The 21,258-nt window shown below is 38.4% G+C and overlaps 1 protein-coding gene and 1 pseudogene across 1 annotated transcript; one reads left to right on the forward strand and one right to left on the reverse strand.

The window, feature by feature from the left end:
• Window positions 1-716: 716 nt before the first annotated feature.
• Window positions 717-21,255, reverse strand: LOC111331816 (uncharacterized). The gene is made up of 8 exons (XM_022937006.2): window positions 21,109-21,255; window positions 20,382-20,476; window positions 19,753-19,833; window positions 18,598-18,650; window positions 17,876-18,050; window positions 15,966-16,124; window positions 15,509-15,557; window positions 717-7,830 (listed from the first exon to the last, which is right to left on the reverse strand). Exons 1-8 carry the CDS (start codon window positions 21,233-21,235, stop codon window positions 7,787-7,789), a joined length of 783 nt encoding a protein of 260 aa, XP_022792741.2. The 5' UTR covers window positions 21,236-21,255; the 3' UTR covers window positions 717-7,786.
• LOC148718996 (uncharacterized) lies at window positions 12,799-13,399 on the forward strand (annotated as a pseudogene).
• Window positions 21,256-21,258: the final 3 nt, after the last annotated feature.

The raw sequence follows: 21,258 nt of genomic DNA on the forward strand, positions 1-21,258 counted from the left end.
GATGTAATAAAGCGCACGCGTTTATGATAATCCAAATACAAATACTCTTGAGGATGGATCGTTTAAAAAAAAAAAAAATTGGGATAAACATCTTTAATCAGTTCTTACACCGGGCGTATCTTTAAGTCAAGTCACAAATGAAAACAGTGAAAACAAAAACCTATCAGAAAAGAATTATGCCAATATTGTTTTCCGCTTCGGATGCAGCGATAAACCTTGAGGCACAATGTTTATCATTAGGATCCTTCTTTTGCCATTTTGTTCAATAAAGAGTGACACTACACGTCTTGTGTTATGTCACTTATCATCAGCTGGCCTCGAGAATTATTTTGTTTGCCAGATTATTAACTTCACCGTCTAATTAGGTAGCATATTATTACGAATTACAACAATATTTCATTGTACTGAAGTCAGCGAAAAACCACGAAATCGACTCGACAGAAAGCATGCCCTCTTTGTCGGCCGTTTTGAAAACTAAGTTAGAACAGTTTCATCGAAAGAAGGAAAGAAAAACTTGTAAATAAAACAAATTTATAAATTCATACTCCTTAAGAGTGAATATCCTCTCTTTCGTGCATGCTAAAATGGCATTTTATCCATAAACGAGAAATTATTTGCATATGACAAATTGTCCACCTATATTCACTACATGCAGGTGTTACAAAAAAAAAAAAAAAAAAAAAAAAGATGATCCCAAATATCCCTCACAATCGATATTCAGTAGAATGCTCTTATTTTCTTTATTTTCCCAAAGAAATTCCCCTTGGGTTCTCTAAAAAATAATGAAAGCTTTGTACAATTAAACTTTCTCAAAACAATGACATTTCCACCCATCTTATTAGACCCATTTGCACTTCACAATTTGACCAACCGTCGAAAGGGTTTGTATTCAGTTTCTTGTTGTGCTAAATGAACCGGGATAAATTTGAAGGGGCATGCAACATTACTGGTATTTACGGGCAACAATATCGATAAATTCCTGCAAACCGTGCGGTACAGCTCGAGTATTGATCATCCTTAATGAACCAACCTTCTCTATCAGTAATTATTCTATATTGTAAAATTGCATCTAAGATAAACTTTTCGACTCTATGACTGCATGAGCTAGCTCTTACTTAAAAGCAGACTTTCCAAAATACATTTTCTACATATATTCTAGTCTATTTTAAGATGGGCATATAATTGAAAGAACGCATTAATTAAATGCATCAGCGATGCTGGTTCGCTAAAATTGTCGTATGTAACACCTAAAAATCTCCTAAGTTTATTACAACAATATTTACACGGGTAGTATTCTAGGATCTCGGTAGTCTACGGTACAAACATAATAAAGCTGGGATGAACGCCGTTCTTGAAGCGAAATGACGACTGTTTTTCGTTGTTGTTAATTTGCAAATCCATCATTTTATAATTAAGCGGCAACTTTTCGTTAGCTGTCTTCCATTCGTCGAGATCAAATGCCTCCAGTCATTATTTTTACGGCAAACTCGCTGTTCCTAATCCATCTCAACTCAAGTCAACCATGATACTTGATTATAAAAGTCGACCATGTTTTGCTTGCTGCACAAGAAAGTTTTTTCCGCTTTTGGTCGAAGCCACGTTGCTTACCAACCTCAAGCAAGATATGATGACGGGGTCGTTTTCATGTTGCAACCCAAACAGCGATCACTATCAGAGCAATAAGATAATTTCCAATATACAAAGAGTAGAAAAATATAATCAGGGTTAAAGCGATCGCAACCCCAGCTCCAACGATCTGCTGTCTTGATTTCCCTCGTAGTAAGTTTTCAAAGGCGTCGATTACATTCCTTGCCTCACGAGTCGCTTTCTGCGCCCAAAATCCCCTGCTCACCGAAGAAGTTTTCCTAACTCTCGTGGTCTTTTTCTGTGACGATATTCGATCCATCAGGATGCTCTTTTAAAAATCGAACAAAAGGTGTTTAAAGTTGGCGTCTCTAACGAGAATACATGTTTACAATCTCCGATCTCGCACAGAAGATATTGCCAGTGTTTTTTAAATTTCACTCGAGAACTTTATGTAAATTTAGACCTTTGGGTAACGCGAGCGCACACTTTCGATTATAAACAAAGACAGCCATGATCGCAATTCATAAATATTTGATTCTCAACAATGTACCCACGAGTGCTTGTGAGTGTTCCTGTCGACCAATAAACAAAACCTTTTGCCCTTGTACTCTAAAACGTTCAAATGGTTTCAATGCAATGTTTACTTGAAAGCAATTCGCCAAAAGTACTTCTGTTTGTTCAGGTACTTCACGATAATCAGTCTTGCATAGAATCGATGTGAATTTTCAATCAGCAAGGGGCCGGAGTTCCAATTGTTGCTGCTATTTTAGAAATTTGCATTTTTATTTCATAGTGGTTTTGTTTACATCAATCAGTTCAGTGACCAATTCATGGACGTCTACCCGGCCTAGGAAAACAGAGTGCTCACATACACAAACGCGTGCAAGGAGGTTGATTTAAAATATATTTATGGTGATGTTTAACAGAATCAGTAGCTGCGATTCATACTGTGGGTTAATAGTAGTCACACATCTTTGATACTACAAGGGTTTGAATAAAAGCCTGTAATCTGCAGTTTACCACTGCTTGCAAGACTTTTTACCGCCGTCCGTTCAGCCTGGGAGTAGACTCTTGCGTTTCGCCTCTGGTCCCTAATCCGAGCGCAACCGTTTATTACATAATTAGAACATAGCTAGCAGAGTCGCGCAATCAAATTTATTATACGCAAGCGTGCTCAAAATCCCGATAGTGCACGCTGATAGCGTCAGCAAATCCGACTTCGCCAGAAATTTTTTTTTCGCGCGAGCGGCCATTGTTAGCGCGGGGAAAAATAATGGATACAAACAGAATCCAAACAATAATGGATACAAACAGAAACTCGGCCTACAAGTCCGAAAACGAAGACAATGTTTGGACCTTTTCCCTTGGGCTAGAGTTCTTAAATGAGGCAGAAAAAGAGAAAAACAAAGGAAAAGGATACTCGGCATCAGCACCATCACGATTCGCTTTAACTGATATTGTTGTCCGTTTTTCGCGTCGGATTTGATGCACAATTCCACCGGCTATGTTCTAAAACAATTGGTTCATGCTTTCAGCTGTGCACTATCGAGTTATGGAGCACGTGGGAAGTTTGGAGAGCACTCATGAAGCTAGAGTTGCCCGAGGCTATCGCCTCGGGCAACTCTTACGCTTCTTTCGTGCTCTCCAAACTTCCCGCGTGCTCCATAGCTCGATAGTGCACGCTAAAGCATGAACCAATTGTTAATTGGAAACTGCTTATGGAAAAAGTTATTGAAACCCTCTGATGCAAATTTTTGCTTTAATTTATGTTACGGTGTAGAGTAAACTAACTCAGCAAATATAGCTGCGAACGGGAAGTTAGGGAAATTAGAAGGTATGCGATTACAAAACATCTTACCTCTCTCGATTAACTTTCACCCCCATCCTGTAACAGAACGAACTTAAATTCTCCCTGGATAGTAAGTTTCTTGAACACTTTAGTATATTTGTCATATTTTTTTACCCTTGGGTTTTATGAGATAACAACATTGATTTTATTGTGTTTCAATGAAAAGAAACAGTCCAAAATAACAAGAACAACAAACGGCACTCGTCTTTGAAAGCAAGCTTCCGCAAAAGAGACTGAGCACGTAATAAGCCGGTCTTAACAAGAACGAAATAGCATAAATAATATTTAGAAGTGAAAGTTTGATATGGCTACAGCCTATTCCTTTCTTGCGGGCGAAGATACACGCGTTCAGGAGCGCTAATGATGTGGACCTCCTCGTTGGCTAAGGGAAAAAGAAACCATTGCTCCCAGAACACACTCACCGCCGTCTTGGCCACGTTGCTGTATATAGAGAATCATTTAAAAAATATTTCACTGCAAACAATCATTTGCCAGGTACTGGATTAGAAAATTGTAGAGAAACTCGGCGCCAGTACTTGAACTGGCAATCAAACAACATAAAAAAACGTATAGTAGGCATCTTGTGTGCTTTTCTTCGCTTTAATTTATATTTACATGTCTACATTTCTTTGCTTGTTCGTTAGTTTTCAAATATTTAAGAGCTGACTTCCTTTTAACAGAGCTTGATTTTCGGCTGCGCGCGCTAATCTAGCCTACGATCGAGCCCTATTATTATCATTATTATTATTATTATTAATATTATTATCTCACTTTAAATCTCTTGACAAAGGAAATGCAAAGTCTTCAAAATAATAATAATAATAATTATAATAATAATAATGTAATACTAATCTTTATCTAGCAAGAATTTCCATAAAATCTTCTACAATACAAAATATTAATAGCATAAAAAACGATCCAAAATAACTCACTTTCGGCTCACATCTACTCCTTTTTTTTATGTCAGTGTCTAGAAAACTATAAATAATGGAGTCAAATCTGAACAGATTCAAAGTCTAATAATCTGATAAGTAAAAGCATGTCAAAAACTAATTACTGTTATTATTATCATTATTATTATTATTGTTTATAACCTCCAAAGATTCTTGTAGAGCGGAGAAGACAATTCGAACGCATAATAGAAATCACGATTTAATTAAATAAGCTACGTGATCAAAATTACAGACGAAAATAAAGAGATCGGTGTGAATCACACATGAAAAGGGCGAAGTATAGATTGAAGATAGCGTAGTTATGATTGATGGTTGTAGCTGAATGTGTTGCTGAATTTATGTGGCTGAATTTGTGTGGTTCGAACTAAAAGAAAATACAGCAGAAACTAAACCAAGAAAATATCCTTAAGAAATGTAACACTAGCCTAATTAACAATTAAGCGACTATAAAGTGAACTGAAAGCGAGAAACAAACCAATGCACGAACCCAAAAAAGGGAAATATCTTAAATGTAAACTAAAGAGACTTACTTTGGTCTAGCTCCTAATGGTTGCAGGCAACTCGCTCATAGCTGATGATTCGTGAATAGCAGACAAAATTTGGCAGTATCAACAGCAACTTCTAGCGATGAAGTATGAAATACAATATCTAGTACCTGCGCTTAATGAAACTTATTAAGTAACAATCATTAAGCAACGAAGAAATAATAGACCGGAACAAACATAATCGAAAACTACACGAGCTACGCGTTTCGAAACTAACATTATTAGGGACTTTAAGCAGTCAGGACGGCAACACCACGAAAGACGTCGATTAAAAAATGAGTTTCTACTTTTAGTTAGAATTTCGAAAATGGCAGGATGTGTTAACCGTCTCATAGCGCGCCAGACCTCAAACTCAACATAACGCATAAAAGTAGCGTTGAGTTCCAAATGTAAATTAAAATAACTTGCCGCCGCGGTTTAGCTTCACAGACCACGCAAATTTTGGTGATTTCACGTTGTTGTTTTGCAAAGGACTGCTAAGAAATGTACAAAGTTTGAAAACGCACGTGCTGGGCTATTGCTCTGCCAATTAGATCTATTGTTTTTCCACGTTCTCGTTGCCGTAGCCGTCGTGGTTTGCTTACAGTCCCTATCATTGCTCATTATCGACGCTTCATCATCATTATTAGCGCTGCAGAAAGTACGTTTTTGTGTCCGCGGGAAGATTTAAGACGAGTCTGGAGAGGTTTGCCGAGGGTCTGGCACTAATAATAAGTGCTGGATTCCTCCCAGACCTCTCACCGGCTGGCTTTGCTTAAACACGAAGGCGCGCTATAAAAAGAGCCTTAGGTCCCACTGGACCATTTGTCAATCAATCGTCGTGTGATGCGAAGGATCGTTCTTATATACGTCTCATAACCGCAGTTCACTCATATGTTTCATATGTTTGTTGTTGTTCGATTTATCATCTACGGGTTTATATCGAATTAATTTGATGGCCTGCTCCCAGTTGGCTTGTTAGCTCAATTGGTAGAGCGCTGCACTAGTATCGCAGAGGTCAGTGGTTCGAATCCCGTACAGGCCTGAAATTTTTTTTAGGTCTGATTTCCACTATTGCTCAAATAGTGCTTTACTGCGAAGGATCGTTCTTATATACGTCTCATAACCGCAGTTCACTCATATGTTTGTTGTTGTTCTTAGAGTCAAGTCAGCTTGAACTACAGCTACTCCAAAGCAGTGAACAGCGGGCGCATTCCTCAAAATTGTTTTATGTCTTCATCACAATACAAGAATTTTTGAGTTTTGTGTTTCCTTTCTCCAATGGAAACTGTCTTTATTTGTGGCGGTAAATTTGGGATCGAAGTAGGTGGTTCGCATGTTACCTCATATCACCATGCTGCTGGAAGTAAACAATTGATATCTCATTAGCTCCTTTTGTTCGTCTACCAGCATTTAAATTTGACCCGCACACGTCAATGGTGAGTGACAAATGAACCTAGGTCTTCCCAGGGAAGACTTCCTTTTATAGCGCGCCTTCGTGTTTAAGACCACATAATTTTTCCGTGGACGAAGAAACACTCATGCTGAAGCTGGTTGGGCCAAACAGACCAAGAATAAAGCCCTGTCCGCTCGTTTTCTACAGTTGAGTCCGTGTATTGGCTCCTTACATTTCTTACAAGAGAATGTTGACTGAAGAGAATGTGTTAAAAAAACAAAGTGGGTCAAAATACAAGTCTTTAATCTTTTAACTCCCGTAAATGACCAACATGTAGCTTCTCCTTGCAATATCCACACATTATACCACCAAACATGTAATGAGAATACTTAAACTTATCAGGTTGAAGTGGCTGTCTTGATCCAACAAATTCTCGTTACTAATTTACAAGGAAATTTGTAACAGCTAGATCAATCAGATTTTGGGATTTGAGGGTAAACTTGCGGCGGAGTGTATCAACTTTAAGCCGAAGCAACGGAACCAGCATATAAAATGGGTGATTTTGTTCTATTTTGCAATACAGCTGTTTAGCCATGGGGGATAAACCTGTTTCATGGTAGAAGCTAGCACGAGTGTGACTCATTATTTCTGACTGTGTTTGTGGCGCGATTGATTAAATGAGTGATTAAGGAAGAGACAAGAAATGGACAGGTGTAGAATTTTTGGCGGAGAAATAGATGGCACCATGCAAAGAGTTGCAGTTATCAGTTAGGAGTTAGTTTTCAGTTCAGAAATGAAACGATGACTGAATATCTATCTTGACGCCAACATTTTTCATTTCTACTGAGTCATAAATTCAAACCGCATTTGTAAAGAAACGGATATTTTTCCGTTTTTGTTTTCAAATACACGAGCATAGTTTCGCGCAAAATAGAGGTTGTTGAGTTCATTTTCCTTCAAATATTTTGCAACGCGCGGGAAAGAATGTTTCCAAACAGCTTACTGTTTGCTGCTTGGGATGTTTTCTTCGGAATGATCTCTGGAACGACTTTATGAACAAACTGATATTTCCCTTCTTCGGTAACAACCATAAAGGCTCTCTCATTTTGAAAATAATTGTAAACGAAGATTTATCGTGGTGGAAGTTTGAAAATTGGGAAAGATAACTCGGGTGATATCCTCGGATATCTCCCAGTTTTAACAGGGGAATGTCCGGTCACGTGATGCGTTTACACTAATCGCGCACGAACAAAATATTTGATGGAGCATAACATATCAAGGGTAAAAGTTATAGACGAACTTTCCCGAAAACTGTTTTTTCGAGATTTTCTCAAAGAGGAAAAGAATAAGAGGAGAAATTTACACTACTAACGACATCTGATTGCGAAATACACGAAGCGGACACGTTCTTGATGTTCTTGATAAAATTAATTTAAATATCCTACGAGTGATATAAGGTAGACACCGCTGACCGCTGTCAATCACTATCGCTCCCAGACTCGCTCAGCTGAAGATCCTCGCCTATTAAAAAAGAAAACCAAAAGATCCTTTTAGACAGACTAACCAGTTCTCGCTATCTAAGGAGTTGGAGTCGGAATCGTATTCGTAAGAGCGCGAAAGAATTAACAGCTGCGAGGTCAGCTTGGAAGAAACAACCAATTACAGGACCACGTCTCAAGATCTCCGAGTCTAAGCGACTTCTGGCCAACAATCAAGTTTTCACTGGACCGCAAGAGACGGAAGCCATTCAAACGGAGTCGTTATTTCGTTTCCAATCCCATTGATGTTAATGTCTATTGTTTCGCTCTTGTGATTACGACTCCGAGTCCGACTTTGTTGTTGGTGGATTGTGGGATTTAAAGATCACCTGCGATTAATTTCCTTAATACATCATTATGTTAAGAGTCAAAGCTGTACAAATTCTTGAGATCGGACCATATCCTCAAAACCCAAGATTGCGGGACATAAAGCTCACCTGCCATTAACTTCCTTTATAATACATCATGCGAAGAGTAAAAGCCCTAAAAAATTTTGGGATCGGCCAACATTCTCAAAACGCAACCCTGAAGAATTTGGAGGAACCATGAACGAAGACTTGACACTTAGAAACTTTTCATTTCTTTTTCCCTATTTATTCCCTTGATATTACGATTCCAATACAACGCTTTGATCCACTCTCACTCACAACTACAAGAACTTGTTCGAAAAAAAACAAAAAACAAAAAAAAAACAAGTGGTCTCGCAAGTACAAAAAACAATACCACATATAGGCATTAAACTAGTGTTGCATATATGTCAGCCATGGTTACGTAATATAAATAGACGATTGAAATCATTTGTAAATGTCAACCAAGCGTAGACTAATTGACCTAATGCACAGTTTCTAAAAGATCGTACAATGAGGGTAATACAAATACAGTTCAACCTGTCTCAAGAAGGAAAGTGACCGCTTCATACAGGTCGAACCACTCAATAGAGGTTCCACAGAGAAGGAATATGGTAAGAATCGATAAAAAAACGCCATGTTTGCCAAAATTTGTATACGTAATCGCATGGGGCCGAGTAAAATTAAGGATTAATATCACGCGTGTTTTCGGAAGTTGCTTAAATTACCCGAGTCGCGCAGCGACGAGGGCAATTTCTGCAACTTCCGAAAACACAAGTGATATTAATCCTTAATTTTATGAGGAACCATGTGATTACTTGTTTATAATATAAGGGGCAAAATGTTTTCTTACTGATCTCGCGCAAAACGGGACGCCATTGTTACAAAACAAACAGAAATTTCTTTACCTTGGCAGCCGTTGCTAAGCGATTTTCAGCCAATCATTTTCAAGTAATTTTGCCCGGGGCAATTACAAAAATCAAGAAAAAATGCCCTCTTTCTTGACCAATCACAATTCAGCAATTTTGCCCCTTATATGATAAACCACTTAATTTAAAAAAGTCGCTCAGAAATACTACTTTTTGGGATTACATTGAACTTGAAAGATTATCCTTAGTGTTATCTGAAAGGTTGCGCTTCAATTAACCGTTTGCTACAAGTGGAGAACAATAAAGAGAGGCCGTCGGCACTCAGTAAAGGGAGTAGGTGAAAATTGCAGCAGTATTCAAGGGGGAAAATTTCACGACTTTGAAAACTGATCGCTTACTCTGTCACAAAAACCAAGAATAAACCAATTTCCCAAATATGATATAAGCCCTTTAATGCCTAGAAATATAGCGATTGGGGGATTATCAGCTGATCCAATACCAAATTCTCCAAACTGACATCATATAAATTGTGTGGCAGACAGATTAAAAAAAAACTCCAAGGTCTAACTCCAATATGTTTAAAAATGGAAAAAGTGTAGCCAGGAGATGTCCTGAGTCCTATGGAAATTGGTTGCCTCTGACTGTTGTTCTATCTGAAACAGACTAATGCTTAAGCCTTCATCAGTGGTATGAAAAAACGAAGATCGTTATCATACGCTAGTTAAAGTTAAAACGTGACGCAAAGCTTGCGCGCGTAACTAGCAACAGTCAGAGGCAACCAATTTCCATAGAACTAACCCCAATATCTACGTAAGTAGACCAATGTACATCACCCCCGAATTTGAACTGTCACGAGGCAGCAAAAACAAAATTTGGAACGAGTTCGAGGCAGATTGTCGAAAACGTAAAAAAGCTGTCCCACGCTTCCTTATTGAGTTCCGGTTTATTCACTGATTTTACGACTCTGTTAAAACGCTTCGTTTAACCCCCAGTAACACTGAGCTCCTCGCCTATTCGAATAAAAGAGACATTAAGTAGTCAGGAAGGCGACGCCAGGGAAGACGTCGATTAAAAAATGAATTTCTACTTTTAATTAGAATTTCGAAAACGGCTGCCTGTGTCTACCGTTTCATACGGCGCCACACCTCGACCTCAATATAACGTATAAAAGAAGCGTTGGGTTCCAAATGGAAATTGAAATAATTTACCGTCGCGGTTTCGATTCGGAGACGACGCGAATTTTGGTGATTTCACGTCGTTGTTTGCAAAAGACTAAGTTTCAAAACGCACGCGCCAAGCTATTGTTCTGCCAATTAGATCTTTTATTTTTCCACGTCCTCGTTGCCGTCGCCGTCGTGGTTTGCTAAAGGTCCCTAAAAGGACACTAGAAATGCTGCATTACAGGCACGTGCAACAAGGCCATAAATGGGCGAAAAACACGTGTCACATACATGTTGTTTGGTTAAGTAATAGACCAACGATATCACTGACTTGAAATGTCAATCGAATTAAGACTAATACACGTATCCCACAGTTTCCAAAAAGGTGTCAAGTTTCATAGACTAGCTTCCGAGAAAGCCATTCTACCTTTCGAATAGCTTCTGCGCCTGGAGGAGCCTTACCCACATCTCATCCAGTAAAAAACTGCATTTGAGATCAGAGTCGATCGCTGAATCTTTCTATCAGCAATGTCTTCATCGAATTTTTTAAGGCAAGCGAGAAAGCAGCCAGCTCTGAACAACTTCGATACTCACAAAGAGCAAATCAAAAGGACCGTCATCACAGAGAACCGAATCAACTCCTTTGCACAGATCTGATCCCAGTGCCACATTTCGGGTTTTAACGCCAGTTCCCTCAACATCATGGAGTTGGGACGCAGAAAGTCGATCGCCATTTCCGCGAAGAGATGCAAGGGCATATTACATGGAATCTTCAAGGTCAAGGCAGGAACACGAAGGAGAAAGAAAACAAATACAAGGAAGAACGCCTTGGTATGACTACACAAATAGGACATCGTCAGATAATGGACGACACCAGCCGCGTTCACAGCAGCCCGCACACCAATAGAGAGATTTAGCAAGAGGACTGGAACGTCAGTTGACAACAGCGCGCGCAGCAAAAATACCGGTAAGAAGCTGGGTCGAGAACGTCGCCCCGTTGTGTTTCAGAAGTGATTTAGCAGTCGTTTCCAAGAGACGTCATCGCAATATCTGTTCTTCAATGGCCTAAACTCGGCTTTTCAAAGATCGCCAACACAAATTTTCGCTTTCACAAACAGCTTTAAGGACAACGAAACTATCCTCCTTGAGAGTGATGCAACAAGCGCAAACAGAGGATAATTATAGTTACGGAAAGTTAGATGTTTATAATGTACGAACCACATGGGCGATTAAACTCTATAATTGATCCATTCCAGGTAAGACTCGTGTCTGTTGATTCCTGTATCGAATTTTGGAGCCCATTAGATATTTTTTTTGGCTATTTGTGTTGCTGTCTTTACGTTTCGTGCCATTAGATTTTAGCACTGCTCATCTTTCTTCGCAATTTTACAAAGTATAACTTGGAAATCATCATCGCTCTTCCCCTTGTTCACTGAATATTTCTATTCATTCATGACGGTACATCTCTTTTGAACATTGAATACTTAGAGGTGCAAAGTATTTTGAATGGGGTTATGGCGAAACCATGTAGAAACCAAGCGACCCAATGACAAAGGTGTTTATGATGAGTTCTTGTTTAACGCTGAAAGAATTAATGCAAGTCACCCATGAAACCGTTAGGATTAGGATAAGACTTGGTTTCGGTTTTTTGTTTGTTTTGTCTTGTTTTGTTTCTTTTCGACGAAGTTGTTCAAGACTGAATTAAATTATTTGATTGAGAAAGACGTGTCGAAATAAAATTGATTGTCATTTCTTTTTGTTGCGTGAGCACAACTTTCTTGTTTTCATCGGCGCTGATTAAAAAAGTTTAAGACATGAAAAAGGGCAAACCCGAGAAAATTCTCAAATTGTTTATCTCTGACTTCAATCCACAAAGCATTCATTCATGATCGGTAAAAACGACTACGGCAGCAAATAAATAAAAAATTTTACGGTATGTAAGCTTCGTGACAGTTCATTTGATTCACTGCTCCAAACTTCAACATGCAGCATGGTTATTGATTAATCGATTTATGATAAAATTAAACGGCATCCCATTCTTAGAGTTTTTACATAGGCTTACAGAAATGTAATAAAGAAAAAGCCCTTTTATTGTCTAAAGCCTTGCTCATTCAAAAGCAAACTGAGTCCTGAAATCTTGGATCGCTTGCCAACGATTGTGTTCCAATTTCCTTTCGGGAATCCAGCATATTGAAGCGGCAAGTTTTCAAAAATACACCGATTAAAACAAAGAAAGGGACCCAATTATCCTGAACATGAGTTTTGAAATACTTCCAAACAGTATTATCTCGTTTGGATCGATTTACAAATACACAATTGACGGAAATCTCAGACGTTCTGATCACGACGGGAAAACCAGCGAAGTGACGTCCAGAACTTGTTTGGGAGAACGGCAACGCTAACACCGGAAGTCGAACGGTGTCGTGTCCAGACTATTCCGCACGCTCTCCCGTTCTGAAATGACGTTCCCGTCCTCTTGCTAAATCTCTCTAATATCTCATGGCGAAGCGTACAGGTTACAAAGCTGCCGCGAACAAGACACATCTTCGTGATCCATCCAAAAGGCAGTTCCCACATGACAGCGGAAACAATTAAGCATGAACTTAAAAATCCTCCCGAAGCTTCAGGAGTCGAGGTTGTTTACAGCAAAAACGTCCACGAGGCTGAGACCTGGTTGAGAACACACATCACAGATTGTTCAGGTTCAGCCGTTGGCTTCGACATCGAGTGGAAGCCTCAGTTCGTAAGCAAGAAAAATGGAAGCGCCGAGAACAAGACTGGCGTTCTTCAACTGGGAGTCGCCACATCCTGCTTAGTGCTGCACATTCATCACATGAGAGAACATTGCCAAATCTGCTTGTCTCAGTTCTAACCGACGCCACAGTCTTGAAAATCGGAAGTGGTATAAAGCGAGATTTGTCTAAGCTCAGGAGAGATCGAGGGTTAGTCTGCCATGGAATCGTCGATACACAAGACGTGGCAAAGTCTCTCGATCGCTCATCTGCGCAAAAAGTAGCATTAAAGGCATTGGCGGAACGTTTCCTTAGTATTACAGTTGCAAAGAGCAAGCGGGTGGTAACAAGCAACTGGGAGAACTTTCTTTGACCTTGAAGCAAATCGAATACGCTGTTCTGGATGCTTGGATCGGATTAAAAGTCTTCAATGCAATGGAGTAAAGTAAGGGCTTATAAAATCTTACATCGTGTGGATTGATGGAGCACTTAAAGTCTAATATTTACACGAGCAGGAAAAGTTTGGATTACGAACATAAGCCATTCAACAAAAACTTGTGAACCCCTAGAATGGTTCAACTGTTCGATATGTCGATCATTTTGTTGTGTTTTATTCATTTTTATTTCCATTTCGTTTTGTTTGTTCGTGTTTTGAAGATTCCCGAAGGATAGCTAGAGTACAAAAATCTAACCGATCAAGGGAGAAAATATTTCAAAGTGGTGCTGTAAAATGAAAGAGAGACAAACAAGGCAACCACAGAAAAAAAATTCTAGCTAACAGTCGCATTATCTATAAACACAGTAGACAACTTTAAGAACACCTCAGGGAAACCAAAATTAAGATTTACGCAAGGTGGGGTGAGAGAGATCATCCGATTCCTTGGTGAATCTTGAACTCGAAGTTGAGGAGAAAGTAGGGTGTGGCATACGATATTCTACTCCAAAACCGGATTGCTTTCGTTATCTTCACATGCTGAAGTGATGCTTTGCAAAGCTAGCTTTAAATTCTGCAGAACCTTAGCCTTCGAGAAGTTACTCATTATCAGCGCTGCGAGACGCAATTTTCTCTTTCCCCCCCCCCCCCTTCCCCGGAAGATTGAGAAGATTTAGGGTGGAGGTTTGCAAGAGGTCTGGCACTAACACTATCAGTGCTAGATACCTCCCAGACCTCTCGCCGGCTCGCGTTGTTCAGGGCCTAATAACTTTTCCGCGGACGAAGAAAAGCTAGTGCTAAAGCTAGCAGAACCTGGTTTATATTTTGTAACGTCTTCGCAAAAACTCAAGAAAACGTACAGTACGCAAAGCGACAACTGTGGACGAAGTCAGAGCGAATGGGTTTTTTGTAATTTATTGGTTGCCTTCCAAGCTAGCTTTTCCATATGTTTCCGACCTTGTGACGCTTACTGCATATCGTCTACCATGTCAAAGAATAAAATGAGATGCCCGCTCCTCGTGTAATCACTTGTGATTATTAAGAACAGATTAAAAAATTTATATAAAAATGATAATGATGGTAATGATGCATTTCAGTGGCCCTAACGTGCTTTACAACACTCTGCGAGGGACCTTGGCCAGACTGCATTGTGCAGTTTACAATTTATAACAGGAAATTTGGCAGATTCTCCCAATTAAGGAATTTTGAAAACAAAATCAGACTTCAGCACCAGAAGCTATGCTCCCTTCCCTTTGTGAGAAGTGCTTGGGTTCATCCCTCTCTTACCATTATAACTGTTTCAGTGTGTTTAAAAATAATAGCTGAACTGAGTGGAGTGCAGTTTAGTCTGAAATAATTCGCGCAATTTTAAAATCAAACGAGCGTACAGCACGAGTTTGCTTTGAAATCACACAACTATTTTGAAATTGCAAAATTCAGTCGCTAAGCACAAGTTTTTGTATAAAGGGGGTAAGTTTCTAAAGAAACTGTGGTACTGCATCGGTGGGGGTAACAAGGTAATTTGGTATATCAACTAAGTTGAATTGGCCACCGTAAAGAGTTAAAAAGCTGACGTTTTATTGATCCAGTACAATGAGCTCGTTTGTAAAACAATGCAAAAGTTGTCTCTCATTTTCCTACAATTTGATTGGTTTCTTCAAACAAGCCTTGGAATTTGATTGGTTGTGTTGTTTTAGTAAAGCTGTCTCACTGGCTGGAAAAATTGTTGCAATTCAGAGCATGAAATCGTGCAATTTGTGAATAAATCACACTGGTGAGAGCCATTCGTAGTGCAAGGATCACAAGTGATTTCAAAATATATGTGATAGATAGGGTAGATGTCTCATTCACGTTGTTCATTGTGTTAATCATGCTGTTGTAAAGTAATGAACCATTGTTTCTTACAGCGGGGGAACTATTATGTTTCAGCAGTGAGGCAGGTGCTCCTCCTCCCACCCAACCCTAGTTCCCCCAAAAATATTTAAAAATGGATAAATAAATTAACCAACAGAGAAAATAAATCAAATTATTGAAATGAAAATAGCAGAATGCATGCAAGTACCCATAGTTCAGCCCCTGTACGAACTTAACAACAAAAGACAAAATTTGAGAGTACTCACAGAGTGTATTAAAACCTTCTTTCTTTGTTACAAACTCCTTTTCGTCCATCTAGTTAAGGCAGATTGCAAGAAAAGATGGAAGGTTCGTGACTTGTCTTAACTAAAATATGGCTCCATCATTTCATTCACAATAAATTCAAAACCAAAACAGTATGGTAATTTAATTAATAATAATCTGTGCCATTATAAAAAAAGGCAAACAGAAAGAAAGCCTGACCAAAAGAAGCACACAAACAAAACAAAACATTAAATGATTTATCAAATGAACAAACAAATGCACAATTACAACTAAAAACTGAGGAACTCATTCAATCAGGATAAGAGGTAAGAATATAAAACCTGAAATAAAAAAAATTAATATTCTTCCAAGAACATAACAATCATTTACCTAATAATGATCACAATATTTCAACAATGAAGATTTGATGTTTACATCTTCAGCAAGCTATATACTTACATTAGTGAAGAGACTGTTCAGTTTTTCAACATCTTTGTCATCAAACTCATCATCATCCTCATTTTCATCTTTTTCCACATCTGAACTGTCACTGGAAGATGAAGAACCAGATTCTGTTTCAGCTGGTGGGGGCACATCTTCTGTTATGGTATTCACCTCCTTATAAAAATAACCAAAGTAAAACAAAACAAAGGATATTAATTAATAAAATAAAGAAATAGTAGAGCAATAAAATATAAATATGAAAGAAACAAATGAACAAAAAAGAAAGCACAAACACTTTACACCTAAACATCATATTATCAATGCTTTTCTTTATAACAATCCCCAAAGAGCTGAAAAGGAGAACTTGATCAGCCCTTTTGACTCCCAGAAATGATTAACAAGTAACTTCTCCCTATAATATCCATACATTATCCAGCAAATAGGTAATGAGAATACTCAAACTTATCAGGTAATAGTTGATATCTTGATTAAACATCAAATTCTCACAACAAATTTACAAGGAAATGTGTAGCAGCTAGAGGGGAGAAGTAACAATCAGATCTTGGGGGTTAAAGAGGTCTAATGATCAGGAGCTTCTTTGGTTGGTGATCATTTTCTTTCTTCTAAGGTTACTGACAGGTCACCAACTGTCGGCCGACAGTCAGCCAAAACTTTGGCCTGAAACATAGTGAAAACTGACGGTCGACAGTTGGCCAACTATTGGCTGTCTGTCAGCCAACTGTTGGCTGTCTGTTGGCCAACTGTTGTCTGACAGATGGCCGACAGTCAGCCGACAATATCTTTTGGGAACAGTTCTTCACTTTTACCTAGATGCTGCCAAACAACATGATTTCTAACAATTATGTAACAGACACAGGTGGTCGTTGGATGTATTGGACAAATCTAACTATAAATTGATGTATGATTTTAAATTAGGAAGCATAAACCATGAATGCCATATGGCAACCACTGCATGTACTGAAAATAAAATCTAATTAACATGGCACTGCTTACTGATAGCTGTGTTGCAAGCAGTTGTGTTCTTTCCCATTTAGTTTGACAACTGAATGAAAAGTAGTCACCGAAAAAACAAACAAAGAAATGAAATCGAAATGGGGCTTGAATTAATGGTGGACAATGTCCGGTCAGTAATGAGTTTTTGTCTGGACAAATCCTTGGATAGCTGGACAATTTGTGCAGTTGTTTACACTTGTAGGGAAAAGATTTAGAGTTTCGAGTTTCAATGTTTTAACAAGGCTGTGCTCTGAGGAAAATTGAATGGAGCCCAGTGCTCCGAAACTGTAAAATCCAGGGTGCCAAGCATATGCTTTTCATGAAAAACCTGAAATTCTTGAGTTGCCCAAGAGCAAAAGTAACTTGCACCAGGGGCCACCAGGCACTGCTAAACCACAGCCTTGTTCAAGGCCCAATAATGTTGGCACTTGTGAACAAGGAGGGGAATTAGACAGAGCTGGCGTAAATTGGGGGAGCAAGTGCTCAGTATTTTTTTTTGGAAAAAATGGCTGCCATCTTTGATTCTAACGGAAGCAGAAGGTTGGGGAGAGAGAAAATTTGTATCAAAGGGGTGAGTGATGGTCAAAATTAAGGAGAAGGGCTAGGGAAAGGGAGAGAACATTATGCCTGTCTGAACCCAGTGCTTATTGTTATAAACATTATGTCAAGGGCGGGAAGAGGGACACTTAATTTTTTTGAGGCCTTTCAAAATAACTACCAGTACACTTTACATGCTGTGCATTCGACACAAAGATGTTCTTGAGGTGCAAATTTATTTTTCTACCCTGAAATCCGGTGACTACAGTGACAAACCTGAGCTTGAATTGACAGAATCCTTAAAGTTTGGCTGCTTTAACCAGCATAATTTATTCTCTGAATGATAATGTATCTCTACAAGCAAAGCCTGATACCTGTGAGCTGGAGGGGGCAGGTGTACTGCTATTCTTGGAAGGAGACACAGACTGTTTTACTGCTTTTTGCTCCACTGGTCTCTTTTTGTTGGTCTTGTTTTTCTGTGTTTTGGCGAGAGTTAAATTTGACGGAGTCACAGGAAGCTTCACAGGTTTATTTGACTGATTTGATGACCTAACAATAACAAAGCATCTGCATGTTAAGAAAAATTTTAATTTCTAAGCATACATGTACCTGTAGACCCAAGGGATAAAATAATTGGTCAACTGAAGATAAAGATAAAACAGGGGTTTGGCTGGGCATAAAAGTTGACTTTCACTTGCAGCTGAAAACAGCATTTCAACTTCCTCTTTTCAGATTATTTGCCCTTAGATCAAAGGAATTGACCATCATGAAGAAATCTAACCATGGCTGTCTTGAGGTTGGATCTTTTACCAAGGGGTGGTAATTGTAGGATTTGACTTCTAAATCTTGAGCAGTCTATAGTCCCCTACTTTAATAGGCAATTATAGTTACTGTATTTTCATATCATATCATGTCATTAAGGGGCCTAATGGGTATGATAGATGATGACAAGTTTAAAACAAAACCTGAAAGGAGAATAAAATGGAACTGAAAATTACAATCATATGGAAACTGAGAAATTATTTATTTCTTAATTTCATAATTATAAATAAAAAAAAAAAAATCAAATCAAATCAAATCAAAGCATCATAATTACCTAACTTTCTTGAGCTGAGGAACAGTGGACTCAATTCTTTCCAAAGTAAATGTCTGAAAGAAATTGATGCAAAAGCTTACAGGTAGATCTAAAGAACTACCACTAAATTAAAAGTTTTGCTCATTAATTTTCACACTGACTGATGAAAACAACCTAGACTAAACACAAGGCAAAGTCTGTCCTCAAGCCAAGCGGCCATGGTGATAATCATGGCCAGACATTAACCCAGGTTCTGTGGCATTAAGCCGCTACAAGTATTTACAACTCCCCCAAGCATTTCAACAGCTTTATTTCTCTGACAGTTCACCCACACCCAATTACATTCCTGTGTGGAGAGAGGCAATGTGATAGTTTAATATTTTTTTGTCCACGAACACAACACATTGACCATACTGCGTCTAACAAACCCAGACCTCCTGCCCCAAAGTCAGGTGCTTTAAATGTTACGCAGTGTCTACACACTGAAAACAAAACTGTACAGTGATAAACTTGGTAGGTAAAGCCTGTTTATGAGCCAAATGGCCCATCAGGCCGGTGCTTAAATCCAGTTTTCAATAGCATGAAACAACTAGAAGTACTTGTACTCTCCACTGGATGGAATGCTAGTCTATTGCAGGGTTACTCCCAGCATTAAATTCACTCAGTGGTACCTATTTGTACTTCTGAGTAAAGAGAGACACTGTGAGAGTATAGTGTCTTGCCCAAGAACACAACACAATGTCCCTTAAGCCAGAGCTTGAACCCAGACCCCTCAATCGGGAGTTGAGCGCACCAACCATGGGGTCCCCATGCCTCCCATAGTTACATAGTTACATACTTACAAAGGTTAAACAACAACAAACATATGAAACATATGAGTGAACTGCGGTTATGAGACGTATATAAGAACGATCCTTCGCAGTAAAGCACTATTTGAGCAATAGTGGAAATCAGACCTGAAAAAAATTTCAGGCCTGTACGGGATTCGAACCACTGACCTCTGAATTAATTTGATGGCCTGCTCCCAGTTGGCTTGTTAGCTCAATTGGTAGAGCGCTGCACTAGTATCGCAGAGGTCAGTGGTTCGAGTCCCGTACAGGCCTGATTTTTTCAGGTCTGATTTTCGCTATTGCATAAATAGCGCTATCTACTGCGAGGATCGTGCATCATACATACCTTTTTTTCTTTATCTACCACCAAAATAAATTCCTTTGTACAACTTCTTTTCGAGCCACGATAAACAGTGTTACCAGAATCCTAGATATATAAAATTAGGAATATATTAAGAAAAGATCTTGAGAGAGATGACACAAAATGATAATAATAATAATTATTTATTTACTTATATAGTGCCCTTTAACATTATAGAATGATCAAAATAATAATTAAGATACTCTTTTCAATAATGTTTCTCCAGTTTACAAAAATTGAACCTATATATATGTAATAAAAATATACTGCTAATATTTACCATAAAAACTTCCAAAGATGTTCATGCTAGTTTTCTTCCTTTTTTTTGAAAGCATTGCTATCTTCAGAGAGCTTTAATCAATACACCATAAAGGTATGCAGGTCATTTAAAATCAAGAAAATCAAATAAATAAGAGCAGGTCATTTTTAATCAAGAAATAAAAGGTATTTCACCATTACAGTCCGCTAATGTTAATCTAAGTCAGGTTCTTCATGAATTAAATGGTAAATGCAACATTTGCAGGAATATTTCCTCTAAACGATGGCCACTTAAGAGATTTAACAGCTGCCATGAAATTTTAATTTCTTTTATTGATGAATTCACATTATAGTACCTGAACATTAGGAACAGTGACTGTAATCTCATTTTTGTCACCTACAACAAGCTCTGCTGGTCTTGTGGTGTCTACTGACGCTGGTTTGAAGTCATCTGTGATAAAAAGTAAAATGCTTCAAGTGAACCCCAAATCATGGGTCATCCTCGGTGTAAAAACCTGACGAGGTTTTCTTTGTTTCATGAGGTATTGTTTTGCTGTACGCTATTGTTTATAATGTTTTGTTGTCTTTGTTTTACGTCACTCGTGAGCTTCACAGGTTTTTACACCAAGGATGAGCCCAAATCATTGAATAAAAATGAAGAAATACATAAAAGTAATTGAGAAAAATATGAAATTGAAAAAAAAAAGCCAAAATTTTTACTTTCAGCTAGTAAGGTATTGTGATCATTCACCAAGTAGTAATGGAGCTACATTACTTCATTTTTGACTCACTCAACACTACAATGTTTACAGGTTGTTGAGTTTATTGTTGAGGTACTGTACTGAGAGTTTTAATTCATTTTCAACGCAATATTACTCCACAGAATAATCATGGAATAAATACGAAGGATGTATTCGAAAAAGGAAATTGTAGATCAAAATGGAAACAAGAAAAAAAATTACTGTATTCAGCTATACGTTCACGACTTGAAAATGTACTGAGTCACTTGTCAGTGCGCATGAAAGAGAAATTGTTTTACCTCAACGAAAAAAACAATTTAATGTGATAAATAAGTGAGCTTACATCTTATTGTATGAAAGGCCGTTTTCGGTCCTCCTTTAGAATGAAAACTACTTCCAAGTCTCAGTTCGAATTCCCTACTGGTGTTGAATGGAAATTCTGGTTCGTTTTCACTCGGTTGGACCGCCATCTTGAAATTGGATTAACATGAGC

This window comes from Stylophora pistillata, chromosome 12, assembly GCF_964205215.1.
Source record: "Stylophora pistillata chromosome 12, jaStyPist1.2, whole genome shotgun sequence".
Taxonomy (NCBI): Eukaryota; Metazoa; Cnidaria; class Anthozoa; order Scleractinia; family Pocilloporidae; genus Stylophora; species Stylophora pistillata.